At 33.4% G+C, this 15,180-nt stretch overlaps 1 protein-coding gene across 2 annotated transcripts in view; it reads left to right on the top strand.

The window, feature by feature from the left end:
- The window catches only part of LOC148951245 (kin of IRRE-like protein 3), a 114,343-nt gene that overhangs the window by 52,241 nt on the left and 46,922 nt on the right, over nt 1-15,180 (top strand). For both annotated transcript variants that reach the window (XM_089090195.1, XM_089090194.1), the window contains exon 6: nt 11,656-11,916. In XM_089090195.1, coding sequence (XP_088946321.1) covers nt 11,656-11,916 — 261 coding nt within the window. The remainder of the gene's footprint in view (nt 1-11,655; nt 11,917-15,180) is intronic.

Genomic DNA, 15,180 nt, shown 5'->3' with positions numbered 1-15,180 from the left:
TTATTCTAAGATCTGCTATTTGGCTCTCTTCCCATCGATCATTGCTATCCAGTGCCAGGGGAAATAGGGTGTTAAGTTTATATCAGAATCAGAACCAAAAATCGTTCCAAACTAAGAAAAAAACACCAGATATGTGAACCTTCTTTTAATATAAACATTTAAAGAGAGAGAAAATATTGGGTTCAATTTAACACAACTAAACAGCCTATTGTTTTTCAGCCTTTCCTTTCTCCTTTCAGAGTCGAAGAAAGTTGACTAAGCAAGGAGTGAAATGTCTCACATAAACTGTTCATTTCTGAACAAAAATCCTGTAAGATTAAAAAAAGTGCCATATGTTTATAGCAATATTTGGCAAAATATGACCCTTTCCTGGTACAATCTAAACTATTGTTAAATTTTGGTCATCGCATGGCAAAAAAATGTGTGTTTTAACTAATATTTGTTCTGAGTGTAAATTCTCACTACACCACGTTTATCTAGCTCCAATGTGTAAACTTTCTAGATGCTAGAAGGAGTAATTTTCTTACCGTGACTTTTCGTTGAACGTAGACATGCACAGCTTTCATTTTTATTTAACTCCACGCAAATTTGACGGTTGCATGTTACAGTATCAACAGCCCTATATAGTCAGGGAGGAAAAAATGACACATTTAAAAGATTTGTTTTTCCATTGTCTTTTTTCTCGTGATAGTAACACGTTTAACGATAATTACAAACAATGGCATTATAATCTATTACTGTATAAGCTATCACAATGTTTGCAAAAGGGGAAAAATTGAGCAGGTCATAGAGGTAAATCAATAATAATATTAATTATAATAATATAAATAATAACACCAATAATAGTTTTGCGTAATTTGCCATGGTAATGTTAATCTAAGTCTCAAGTCTGCTACTTATATTATTTTTCTATAAAGGGATAGATAATCCGTTAATAAGCGTTAAAATTAGGTTCAAACCGGCACTCATGTCTGGGGTTTTTGGCAGTTTATGTACAAGTTTACTCCTGTAGTTATATTTTTATGAATCGACGTGTGTTTTAAGTTGTTAATTCTTCTATCTCGTATCTATGTCCTTACAGCCATGTGAGGGGCTACTAACCATCGCTTTAAGTCTATTTAATAAATTACTATAAAAATTACTATACTTTTTTACTTTTTTTTAATTACTAAAAAATTACTATAAAAAAGCAACAAGATGTTGAGCTCTAAATTTATCAACAATGGCATCCACCCTTTCGTCATTTATATCTCTTTACTTGATTTTTTTCTATTAGCGTTTTGCAACTATTTTATCTTGTGAAATAACAAACCCCCCACTGTTTAGAAACATGTTTTTTTTTATCACAAGGATATTGAATGTGCAAGACACGTTATCTTTACAACAACAGGGGAGGGACATCAATTCACGAAAATGTAGGGAGGAGGACAAAATGCAAGGGTGTTAATTCTGTTTTTTTAACTTTTTTCAAGGAAAATACCCAAAAAGGGCATTTTTCAATGAGAATATCAAAAAAGATATTTTTCAAAATCTAGAGGGGGGAAACATTCGGAAGAAGTGTGGGCAAATACGTAAAGTTCTCGCAGCTTATGATACTCTATCCATAGAACATTATTACCTAGCCATTTTAACCTTTCTTTTAGTATGTACCAAGGCTATGGGGTTGAACAATAACATATAATATAATAGTAGCATGAGTTATCTTACAATAATCCTGCATCTATCTTATCTTAGGAATAATTTTACAATAAATAACTGAAATTTCTTCCTTTAAGCCCTTTTTCTAGGGATTATTCTATTTTATGTGATTGTTCTATCATGTAAATTATTTTGATTTCAAAATCACTCCAATAGAAAATAGCTATAGTAACTTAAAATTACAGTGAAATGTAAATTGTTTATCCAACGACAATTCAGACTGAGGACAAAAACTTAAATATTTTTTTTTCCTCTTTCAATTTTGAAGGTAAGCGACATAATTTTTAGACAACATGATTTGCCTGATATATGACATGTTGTCTATATAAAAACATTAAGGTTTCCCTTTTCAAACAGTTCGTGGTAACAAACTGTAAGTACGGAGTAAATCGGCTCAATAGTAACTGGAGATCTAGAAAACGGAATTTCGATATAAATAGATATATCAAAAGAATTGAATTTTTATGCCGAGTTTATATGTATAAGTTTCACTAAGTTGATTTTTATCCATCAAAAGTTACGTGCCTGAGATAATTTGCCTTATTTTCCAAACAAGGGGGGAAACATCCCCCAAAAGTAATATAACCTTAATGAAAATCACACCATCAGATTCAGCGTATCAGAGAACCCTACAGTAGAGGTTTCAAGCTCCTATCTGCAAGAATGTCGAATTTTGTATTATTGCCAGAAGAAAGATCACGGATGCGTGTTTATTTGTTTTTTTGTTGTTTTTTTTTTCCCAGGAGCGATCGTATCGAACCAGAGGTCCTAGAATATCGCGGAAGGGCTCATTCGAACGGAAATTAAAAGATCTAGTGCTCTTTTTAAGTGACCAAAAAAATAGAGGGCAACTAGGCCCCCTCCCACGCTCATTTTTTCCCCAAAGTCACCCGATAAAAATTTTGAGATAGCCATTTTGTTGAAAATGGTCGAAAAATATAATAACTATGTCTTTGAGGATGATTATTCCCCCACAGTCCCCAGGGGAAGGGCTGCAAGTTATGAACTTTGTCCAATGTTTACATTTAGTATTGGTTATTTGGAAGTATACATACATTTTCAGGGAGGATTTTTTCTTGTAGTGGGGGAAGCGGGGGTGTGGTTTGGTTGGAGGGGGGGGTTGATTGGGAGGATCTTCCCATGGGGGAAGGGGCATTTCTATGAAGGGGGCACCGGATTTTCCAGCATTATTTAAAAAAACGATCAGAAACTAAATAACAAAAACAAGTTCAACTGAAAGTAAGGAGCACTTCAAAATTTAAAACCAACAGAAATTATTACGTATTAGATTGGGTTTGCTCCCTAGTCAATACCTCGTTCTTTACGCTAAAGTTTTTTTTTAGTACTTTCATAAGAGCTATTTATTCTAATTAACGGCGTTTGTGATTAAGGGGTCATTCTTAGAGAATTTGAACAAAAATTTGGACTTTAGCGTAAAGAGCAAGGTATTGACTAGGGGGTGAACCCCTTAATATACGTAATAAAAATATACGAATATAGAAGTTCGTCACGTAAGTTAATTCGTAAGCTAAGTATATTTACTACTAATAAGAACTTTCTTAAATAAAAATGAACAACTTTCGAGAAAGCCATTTAACAAAAAAAAACGTAAAATTAATATGCAAAGTTCGTTTTAATTATTCATGTACGGTGATCCAAAATCAAAACCTGCATTAATTCAAAACCGATCAAAAATTAAATTAAAAAAACAAGTTTTTTTTAACGGAAAGTAAGGAGTGAGTTTAAAAGTTAAAACGACCGGAAATTATTCCGTATATGAAAGGAACAATAAAAATAAACTTTAGCGTAAAGAGCGAGGCGTTGAGGAGGGGACAGCCCCTTTCATATACGGAATAATTTCTGTTTGTTAAGTTTTAATGTCGCTCCTTACTTTCAGTTAAAAAAAATTTGTTTTTGTTATTTAATTGAACACAAACATTCTATCATGCAAATTATTTTGATTTCAAAATCACTCCAATAGAAAATATCTGCAACAATGTTGAATTTTTGTATTTTTGCCAGAAGAAAGATCACGGATGCGTGTTTATTTGTTTTTTTGTTGTTTTTTTTTTCCCAGGAGCGATCGTATCTACCCAGTGGTCCTAGAATATCGCAAGAGGGCTCATTCGAACGGAAATTAAAAGTTCTAGTGCTCTTTGCAAGTTACCAATAAAATTGGAAGGCGACTACGCTCCCTTCCACGCTCATTTTTCCCAAAACTCACCCGATAAAAATTTTAAGATACCCACTTTGTTGAAAATGGTCGAAAAATATAATAACTATGTCTTTGAGGATGATTATTCCCCCACAGTCCCCAGGGGAAGGGCTGCAAGTTATGAACTTTGTCCAATGTTTACATTTAGTATTGGTTATTTGGAAGTATACAGACATTTTCAGGGAGGATTTTATCTTGTAGTGGGAGGAGGGGGTGTTGTTTGGTTGGGAGGGTTACTGGGGAGGATCTTTCCATGGAGGAAGTTTTCATGGGGGAAGGGGGCACCCCCCATGTTTCATTTCTATGAGTTTTCATTTCTATGAAGGGGGCATCGGATTTTCCAGCATTATTTAAAAAAACGATCAGAAACTAAATAACAAAAACAAGTTTTTAAACTGAAAGTAAGGAGCGCTTCAAAATTTAAAACCAACAGAAATTATTAAGTATTAGATTGGGTTTGCCCCCTAGTCAATACCTCGTTCTTTACGCTAAAGTTTTTTTTTTTAATACTTTCATAAGAGCTATTTATTCTAATTAACGGCCTTTGTGATTAAGGGGTCATTCTTAGAGAATTTGAACAAAAATTTGGACTTTAGCGTAAAGAGCAAGGTATTGACTAGGGGGTGAACCCCTTAATATACGTAATAAAAATATAGGAATATAGAAGTTTGTTACGTAAGTTAATTTCGTAAGTTACGTATATTTATTACTAATAAAAACGTTCGTAAATAAAAATAAACAACTTTTGAGAAAGCCATTTAACTAAAAAAAAAGTAAAATTAATATCCAAATTTCGTTTTAACTATTCGTGTACGGTGAGAAAAATCAAAACCTGTATTAATTCAAAAACGTTCAGAAATAAAATAAAAAAAAAAAAGTTTTTTTTTAACTGAAAGCGACATTAAAACTTAAAAGGAACAGAAATTATTCCGTATATGGAAGAGGATGTCCCCTCCTCAGTGCCTCGCTCTTTACGCTAAAGTTTGACTCTGTCTCACAACTATATTTTTTAAAACAATAAAAAACTTTAGCGTAAAGAACGAGGCGTTGAGGAGGGGACAGCCCCTTTCATATACGAAATGATTTCTGTTTGTTTTAAGTTTTAATGTCGCTCCTTACTTTCAGTTAAAAAAAACTTTTTTTTTTTATTTAATTGAACACAAACATCGAGGGGTCAATCGAGTTTATTCCTTATTTAAAAATCTGTGAGTTGTATAAAACCTTCAACAATACAGAGGTTTCTTAAGTGGATCATCAGTAGATGGCTCTACTCAAACGCTCCTCCCTTTTTGCCAAAAGTATTTTTAGATGTACCGTGGCAGGTTACACGAGCAATACATACACGTATATATACAAACCAACATATATATATATATATATATATATATATATATATATATATATATATATATATATATATATATATATATATATATATATATATATATATATATATATATATATATATATATATATATATATATATATATATATATATATATATATATATATATATATATATATATATATATATATATATATATATATATATATATATATATATATATATATATATATATATATATATACACTGAGGTAATTTAATAGAAAACTTTATTATGTCTTTTTTCGTATAATAGGCAGAAACATCTAATCATTTTCTATTTTTTCCCCTTTATAATGTGTGATGGTACTAGTTTGAATTCTTTTTTTTCAACCAAGAAGGTATTTGAAAAAATGCCAGCAGTCCTAGTCTTCTTTTTTGATTTACGTTCCGATAAAGAGTGTTCTTGACAGTCCTCAATCCTCTTGTTTTATTGTTCCTGCTTATTTAGCTGTTTTCCTGTCCCTTCTTTGTCTTATATTATCTACTTCAAATCATCTCCAGAGAAATTGGATTTTTTTGTCATAATCTGCTGTCATTTAGAAGGTGGACGAGGGGCTTGTCGAGGCCATAAATTTGGGATTTTCTGAATTTCTGAGGCTGGTAATTGCAATTACCTTATGAGCAGATGGCCAAGGGGGCTTTTATCACAGTATTCTTGACTGTTTGATTTTGCCAAATTAATCGATGATGTTCATCATTTATTTCGTTTTTGCTAGATATTAAGCCTATTTTCTTTTTTTCCTGCTATAATTAAATTTTCATGAGATATTTTTCATGAAATTAAATTGAAAACAAGACATTAGAAACTAACAGGCAATAATCTTTTTCGTGCGATAATTATATTTAATTGACTGAAGTAATTCCCTTTAAAGTCCATTTGTATTCCTTTCTAATCCTATTTACTTGAATGAATTCCTGTTGCATAGAATGACCAGAAATCACTTTAAATACTCTCGGCTCAGAACCAGTAATTATGTACCAAAACAATCTCACCAAAATTTAGCACATTTTCACAATTTTCGATTAAACTGCCACTGTACACGGCTGTCTCTAAAAATTCTATTTTCTTTATTTGTTGAGGACGTTAATTAATAAAAATCTGTTTTTCATATAAGATTAAATTTTAACGATTGTCTTATTCATGAAGAGGACTTCTATCCCTCTAAGGTTTTAATGTTGATCGAAGGTTTTTGAATAGGGTTAATTTGTTGGTGCCACTTTCGTCAAAATTGAGCTTTTTGGGGGGTGAGGGTGGTGTGGGATTCCCCCTTTCTCATATTTAGATGTTTTATGGTAATTAATTTCGATGAGAAGCTGAACGTAAGAAATTTCGCAGATTCGGAATCAGCATAGGGATAGAATTTGTTTGAAATATGTATTGGTGTCACATTTCTGTTTTCAAAAATTTCTATTACTACTGACAAGGCTCTGTACCTACTTTCTACTATATATCACAATAAGTATTTGGATGGGGGTGTTTCATTTTGGAGTTGAGAGGTACCCAAATGTCTTTTCCTTTCCTTGAAAAATTCAGCAAAAGCTTTCGTTTATCAAATGCGCTTTATTTTATCCCATATCTCGGCGTCAACAACATGGTCTTCACATTTGTTAAAATTAGAGAAAACGAACAACGCCATAATTTTATCATTATTTTATGAATTTGGTGCCATTTGGACAACAATCAAAACTGCCAAAAAGAAGTTAAAAAAATATACAGAACCTGAAAATAAAATAATTAATTCACGGGAAGAAGCATAAATTGGGAGCAAATGTGCACACAAAGGAATAGAGAGAAGTATCATCATAGGAAACTTCCGAAGATTCTTTAAAGACAATTTTGGGAAAGACAGGTACAAATCAACTGTCCGAGTTTGACATAGTGCAGGCATTTCTCTTCAGCTCTCTGGTTTTCCCACTAGAGACACTTATTTACCACAATTTTTTGGGACAATTCAAGTTTAGTGTGATGGTTTCATCATTCTTTATTAATGCGGAGAACAGAATTGGAACGGTCTGGTTAATTTAGAGGACAGTCCTGCCCTAGACTAATTGGAAATTCACCCTCCAGGGGAGCGAAGTCCAGCATTGTATATTGCTAAGAGGCAATTATCTCTATTTCCGTATTTGATTAGTTCAAGCGGATTGATTAACGATCTGCTTCTTGTCATAAGGCCTAAAAAACAGGGTCTGTAGATAAAAATTCTGGCCCTGTTACGTTGTGCAATATTGGAGAATTATTTGATTAAGCTGTTTTTGTTTTTTAAACTTCCAAAAAGTTACACCAGCTCTTTTTTAACCGATTATATGGGGAAGTAAAATAGACTTGGTTTGTACTTTCATCATCAATTAAGTAGTGAATTAAACCAGACAAGTTTATGGTTGTGTTATTAAAGTTGTCTCTTGGGTCAGGGGCGGATCCAGGATTTTTCTTAGGGGGGGGGCAAAATAGGTTGGCCCGATAATTTGCGTTAGGAACAAGTTTAATTAACACAAACTTTCGTTAATTGAGTAAATTACACTACTTTAGTCTACGTTAGGGGGGACGCGCGCCCCCTGGATCTGTCACTGTCTTGGGTATCCGAAGGGAAGAGGGGACACGCTATTTTTTTCCTTCTTATTGAATGACCGAAAACATATAAAAAGTGTAAAACATCATAATGTTTGGAAAGTCTTCTGATAGACATTTCGTGTAAAATTTTGGTAAAGCAGGATTTCATATACATCTGCAAAAAGTTTAATTTTTTTTATCTCAGGTATTTGAGTACACAATTTTTTTTAATTGGGTTTTTTGTTGTTTCTGTTTTTCTTTTGCTCAAAAGTTGGAAGCTCTGCTCATGGTGTTTTATTGCTCAATTCTTCAAAAAACTAAATAAATGAAAGGGAGGGGGCATCGTCTTTAATTTCACTACAAATTAAAAACTAATTGTAAAAGCCATACATTTCAGACTCCCTTTCATGTACAGTGTAGATTCAGTATCTTTAAGCATGGAAGATAAGTCTGAAAAAGCCCTAAGGAGGGCTTTTTTATCGTAGGTCTTTGCCGTTCATACTTTAGTGTAAAACAGTGATAGAACTCCTTGACATATAGTTTTGTTCTACAGATGATAATTCAAATAAATCATCTGCCGCGTCTTCTCAATTTGCGTCCGTTAAAGAATACGAATTTCGTAGTTTGTATACCTAAGGCAAATATGAGTCACACCCGTTTTTTTTTAACATCTGAAAGGCGCAAGCTATAAACAAATGCACCAGCACAATTGTCAAACAGTTTGTGGTAAAGAATTATAAGTAAAGAGCGATGCGGCTTAATAGTAACCGAAGCTCTTAATAGTAACCGAAACTCTTTGACATATCAAAAGAATTGAATTTTGATGCTTATTCAAAATATATAAAATTCACAAAGTCTAATACTACCCATCAAAAGCTACGAGGCTGAGAAAATTTGCTCAATTTGGAAAAAAGGGGGAGCACCCCCCAAAAACCAAGTGATCTTAGTGAAAATCACACTATCAGATTCAGCGTACCAGAGAACCCTTTTGTAGAGGATTCAAGCTCCTATATACAAAAATATGGAATTTTGCATTTTTGCCAGAAGAAAGATCACGGATGCGTCTTTATTATTTTTTTTTCCCAGGGATGATCGTATTGAACCAGTGATCCTAGAAGATGGAGAGAGGGCCCTTTTGATCGGAAATCGAAAGCTCCAGTGCCATTTTTAAGTGACCAAAAGTATTGGAGGGCAGCTAGCCCCCGCCCAATGCCCCTTTTTCTCCAAAGTTGTCCGATAAAAACTTTGAGATAACCATTTTGTTCATAATAGTCGAAGACCTAATATCTATGTCTTTTTTGTGTGGCAGGAGAAACAAATTTATATCTCCTACCCTTTATAAGCAGTAAAATATTTTTTTAAGAAAAAAAAGCACTTTCCAAATGTCTATAAGCTACTATGGGTCGTATGAAACATCTCATATTTAAATATCAATGGGTAGAAGAAATGGAAATGCTCCAATAATCCTCCGTAAGACAACCAAGGAGTCATTAGGATCCTAGAAAAAAGGCTTGCATCTAATTTTCTTCTGGTGATTTTATTTTATGACTATCGGATATTCTCGTGTCTTTAATTTAGGATCGAGAGACAGCTCAAAGGCTCGGGATAATTGTAGGAGTCTTTATTACCAACTGAAGCTTTCTTAGCATCAGAACTTGGATTTTCAGCAGCTGTATCTAATACAACAGTTATAAATTTGGTATCTTTGTTAGTCCCAACTAAAATGAATGGTAACTGCGCTTTGACTTTTCCTCCGCTTACCCTGTTCAATGCTCCTGCATAGGTCATTTCAGACAGTATCCACTAAGGAATTTTATTCACGCCCCCTTTAAGAGGTATCTAAAAAACAGGGTTTTTAGCCGTAAATGTGTCAAGTTATTTCAACACAAAAAAAGGCAAGAAAAATGCATCGTTATTGCAAAAAAAAATCTGGCTTTTTTTAAAATAGTATAAATGAGCAAACGAAGCAAATTAATTGGTAACAGACTAAGGGGCTTTGATTAGTTTTTTTTAAGCATGAGAGTGTGTCCTCTAACTCGATTTTTAAATAGTGGCTCTTTGAAGCATTAACTGGTATATTGTCTTAACTTAGGACCTGATGGATAATTTTGATGGAAATTGTAAACCTTGTAAGCCTTGGAACAGTTATCTCTTTCGGTAAAATGTGTCATTTCATGAAAGTCATTGTAAAGGGCTTTATATTTCTTTATAGCAGCATCAAGTTTATTACTGGAGCTAATTTAAAACGAGAGTCCATATAATCTTATTCTGCTGTCTTTGGTAAAAGTCATCTCACGTTTAAAATTGTTGTCTCCCGCTCTTTAATATCCTTTTCTTTTACTTCATGTTCCAAATTTTCAACCAATTAAGAAAGGAAGTGGAGCTCCAGACAGTTTTTAAAACGCAGTACTGCAGAAAGTGGGATAGAAAGTATACCTCTCTAGTGACTTGTTGGATGAACTATTAACTATGAAAAAGTATCAAATTCAATTGGAGATAAACAGACTTAGCACAGGCTTAGAAGTTCTGGGAGCAATGTATTAAAGAAAACATAGTTTGTGGTCCTTCGGTTAAAGTAAAAATATTAATTTTATTTTCCTAAAAACTAGTTTGTCAGACAACCGTAAAGGATAGCAGCCTTAAATGCATTTAGAAAGGGGTTGGAAAATAAGGGGAGAGGAAGAAAATATTTTTATATGGCAACACCAATATGGAAAATAGTGTACATATGTTTAGGTGTTTCAATATCTGGATGACGAAACATTACCCCACAATTCATGGCCGTATCCAGGATTTTTTTTTTCGGAGGAGGTTTTATTGCCTTTTTTTGGGGGGGGGGCTTACACAAAATCTCAAAAACGCATACAAAATTGGTTTATGTCTATTTTTGTTACGTTTTTACGAGTCAGACAATTTTTTTTTTTTGGGGGGGGGGGGTTCAAACCCCTTAACCCCCCTGGATATGGCCTTGCCACAATCGCCCCTCTCCACCCTGGCTGCATCACTAAATAAGTACCAGGATTCCAGCTTTTGTATGGTAATTTTAATTCAAGTTTAACTAGTTGGGCTTGTCAGTTTCAATAGCTTGTCAGTTTCAAATTTGAAACTGTTTTATTATCTTTTTTTCTTTATATATTAGAAGCTCCATCTCGGGCTTTAATATGCAACTACAAAAATCCAATTTAATGTATCTAGTCAATAACCCACATAAGTTTATAGGTTGGTTTGTCGTTCTACAAATAGAAACCGCCTTTGCCAAGGCTTTAACGATATTCTTGCTATACAGTAGTTTCTCAATTTTGAGCCTGCATGAAAGGAGCTTGGCAAAAGCCGAAGAAACACCAGAGAGCTAGTGTGTTATTTCTATAGTTAAGAGTTGAAGGTCAATTTTCGTCACTCAAAAATAAGGTGGCGATTTGAAGTCTCAATACTTTTTTTCCTACTTAGAAATTTTCACTAACATTATACTAACGCAAATTCAGTCGCATAATGAGATGTCAATTTATTTATGTTTTTTTGTATGAGTGGGTTATAAATAAATAAACAAATTAGTTAAGTCATTCATCTTTAACGATGAATTATTTTATTTTAGTGGTATAAACTCGTTTGGCGGATATCTTAAATTTTAGTTAGCAACAAGTTGAGTCAGCGATTGGGCCCTTTGGTTGGCTATATTTTACGACAATCTAGCTAAATATAGTTAAATATAGCTTCAATTTTTTATAGTATAGAACTTCAATTTAAGCAAATGCACAAAAAAGGAAAGAAACAATCTTGTCCAATATTTTTTCACTTTCAATTTTATAGATGCCCCTGTAGTATCCCTTCGCACGTCTCTACCAGCAGACTTAGAAGAGGGTGTTGATAGCGCGTCAATCTTGTGTGAAGCTGATGCAAACCCTCCTGCTACTATCATATGGCGAAAAGTTGGAAGCCTTGAGATCCTTGGACTTCAGGAAAACCTTGAATTTGACCCTATTGATAGAAATCATGCTGGGTCATACACTTGCGAAGCTAGGAATGCTATAGGCTCGTCAGAACTGGTTGAATCTACAGTAGATGTTAAATGTGAGTACTTAGATGAATTTAAGTATGCAAGGACTCAAACTTCGAAGGTCACTGGAAATCTATATTTTTATGGAATTTGTTAGTGGGATTATAAATTCATAACTTTATTCAGCCCCTGTACGAAATAATGTTTGATTTTAGGTTTTTGCTTAAATATTGGTATTTTAAAATCATCAAGGCATCATTAAGGTCATAAGCAATATTAACGGAAATACTTTACGTAACCACATTAGAGGTAACTTAATAAAGAACACGTTAAAAAAATTTGTCAACTGAGGAAGAGTCGCCCTTTTGGAGCTGATTGAGGAATGATAACTGTGATTTCTGTAAATCTTAACCGTTAAAGTTCGTTGTAAAAACAAATTTTTGGAAACTTTAACAAATAAGTTGAAACCCCATACTATTGTGTCGAGTCAAAGTAAAAACTGCACCATTAAAATCATCATAGTCGAAAACCCCATTTACGAGAGCAACAGTCCCCCATCTTGAGCATTAAGGAAAATCACTTTTTCGCATGGGAAGCAGTAATGAGTCTCCTTTTCTTTCCTTTTATTTATTCTTCGCCGCTAGCGTGGTGCTGAAACTACTCCTAATAAAAATTCAATACAGCACCATGCCACCTGAGGCCAACACAGCTACTCAAGCTCCTCCTCCATCCCAATCTATTTTAAGCTCCCCTCTTAACACCCTCCCAGGAAGATCCCATTATACATGGTAGAGAAATATCTAAGGGCTCATTTGAAATGAACTTGCTATACCAGGTGTCTTTCGTAAGTAACAAACATAATATCAAAAATAAAATGCAGTCTTTGACAAAAACTCATCTTCATATATAAATGAATGTAACACAAGTATCTTTAAACAGGGTATGAGTCTTATTTGAGAGGCCCCACTGCCTGATATGCTGTGGTTCGTTCTTTACTAGATCCAATAAGAAAAAAAAAGCTGAAGGGCTTTTTCTGTGTGTGATATTTGTAATGAGCTTATTCTTTCTTTCAAGAGCAACTTGGGCAGACTTTACAGAGCGGCTAGGGCAAAAGTGATGTCACCGAGGTTCGTTCTTTAAAATTTCTTGCTCAGTTTTCAGTTAAGCGCAAATGATGCTCTGTATGTTAAAATATTTAGGGGTTGCAGTTCTGAGAATTCAATATTCATGATTTTTTTTTAAAATCTCCTTTCCTAGGGGAAATGGGTTTTCAAGGATAATGTCTAAGGATAAAGTTAATAGAGAAGATTTCTCGTTTCGAAAAATATATTATTATTCTGCACAACATGTTAACATTTTGAGTTTTCACATAAGTTTAATTCCTCTCACATAGATTTTGGGTCTAGTCAAACAGACGAAGAAATTAACCCCTGGAATCCCTCTTATAGAAACCCAACCTCAGTACTGTCACTTTGCTCAGGCCGATGACTCATATGTTTGCACCGTGAACCAGAGGTGAATTTTTTATACACGTTTGGTGAACATATTTGAAATTAGAAAATTCAGTAAATTATATAATAAAAAACAATATTATGTTTTTTCTCAAAGTAAAAATTAAACAATTGAACACGCTTGCCTTATGGTACAAAATAAATAAGGGTTAAGCTACATTGTTTCTTTAATTAAGGAAAAATGAAAAAGGGCATGATTTCAGGAAAGAACCTCAACTAGACAGCTCTTCCATTCATATAAATCCAAGATTTTATGCATCTTGAAATTGAAATTTCCAGTTCCAACTATGCTTTCAGGCATTTTCGCTTTTTTCCAGATATTCTGAAAAACATTTCTAACGAATTTGGCTTGGGTAGCAATATACTACTTAACTTAAAAGGCATATCTCAAGAAAAATCTAGTATAACAATCATTGAAGTAGTAAAAAAATTTGCCAGAGCTGCTTAATATATATATCTATCTTGTTTTGTTAGTGATTTATAATGTAAAATCCATGCAACAGAACCCAAATATATGTTAGTTTAAGCACCCATGAACTATTAAGCATTACCTTTGATTTTTGGTTTCTTTGAATTAAGTAAATTTTTGTTTTGAAAAAAAAAAGACCTTCAAACAAGCAATTAAATGATTTCAACCCACAAAATTCGCCTGGACCCTCCAGGTTCTTGTGAAATTACATTCCTGGTTAGAATCGCCTCCAATGAAAAAAACAACCTTTCATAGGATGCAATCATTTTTATCGTTTTAATTTCTTTTTTATTCTGGTTCATCCCCCCCCCCCTCCCCTATGTATAAATCATTGAAGCAAAAAAAGCAATAAATAGAGTAACTTCTGGAAAATTAAAATTATTCTATGTTTTACTCTTATGTTGAAGAGCTTAAACTTCAAAATCAAACATATTCCTCATTTTGCAAGAAAGAGTTATAAGCTACGAGTCCGTTGATTTTGAATTGAAGTTATCAAGTATTTTGAAGTAGGTTGCATCAAGACATGGCTAATTGTAGAAAGAGAAAAGCCAAAACAGATAGTCCAAGTAATTGAGAGGCAAATGTTTAAATGGCTACGGCACGGGTAAATGGCGGGAGTAAGCATGACTCTTTTATTGGACACATACTTGTTTATATGGTTCCAAGAAAGTTATGTGGTTTACTCGTATATGGTTCCAAAGAAAGTTTTTTCGATTTGAAAATAAAAATACTTTTAGTTCTTGGCTTTTGATAACCTTAAAATATTTCTCATATGTACAGTTCAGTAAATGCCATTTAAGTATAAAGCCAAAAAAAAAACACTTAAAAACATATGCTGTAAAACTCTTTCTGGTGAGTTCTAACATCTTTTTCATTACTGAAAGAGGAATTAACCATCTAAATGCACACCCCTTCTTTGAATTCCAGGCTGAAAAACCGTCCCCAGCGTGGTCAGATTCCTCATTTGAGGATTTGCTTCTTCTTTTCTCAGTTTTAATTGCTTGCCAGTGAATATTACAAATAACGTTTGAAAATAATTCCTGCCTTCATGGATAGGGCGGATAATTACTGAGATTGGGAACATCAGTCTAATGCTCCCTAGAGATGATAGGGTGTAAGATATATGCGGCAGATCTTGGTTTTTACTATTGGATGAAATTAATCCTGCTGAATCCTTTCATTTAGAAATAAACTGTGTGCCTGCAGGTCTAATTTTTATCTGAATTGGTTTTATTCTACAACGAATTTAATTTTTATTTTCATTGGAACATAATCTTTATTTGCCTTCCTCAATTTAAGACCTTAATTCGCAGTACCAGACATTATAAAAGTAGACTGCTGTTTTTTTCTTATTTCAA

The sequence above is a fragment of the Artemia sp. Qi Xiang Cuo genome, chromosome 6 (assembly GCF_049724085.1).
Source record: "Artemia sp. Qi Xiang Cuo chromosome 6, ASM4972408v1, whole genome shotgun sequence".
In the NCBI taxonomy this organism is placed as follows: domain Eukaryota; kingdom Metazoa; phylum Arthropoda; class Branchiopoda; order Anostraca; family Artemiidae; genus Artemia; species Artemia sp. Qi Xiang Cuo.
The sequence above is the reverse complement of the archived record's forward strand: the minus strand, read 5'-3'. Positions and strand labels throughout refer to the sequence as shown.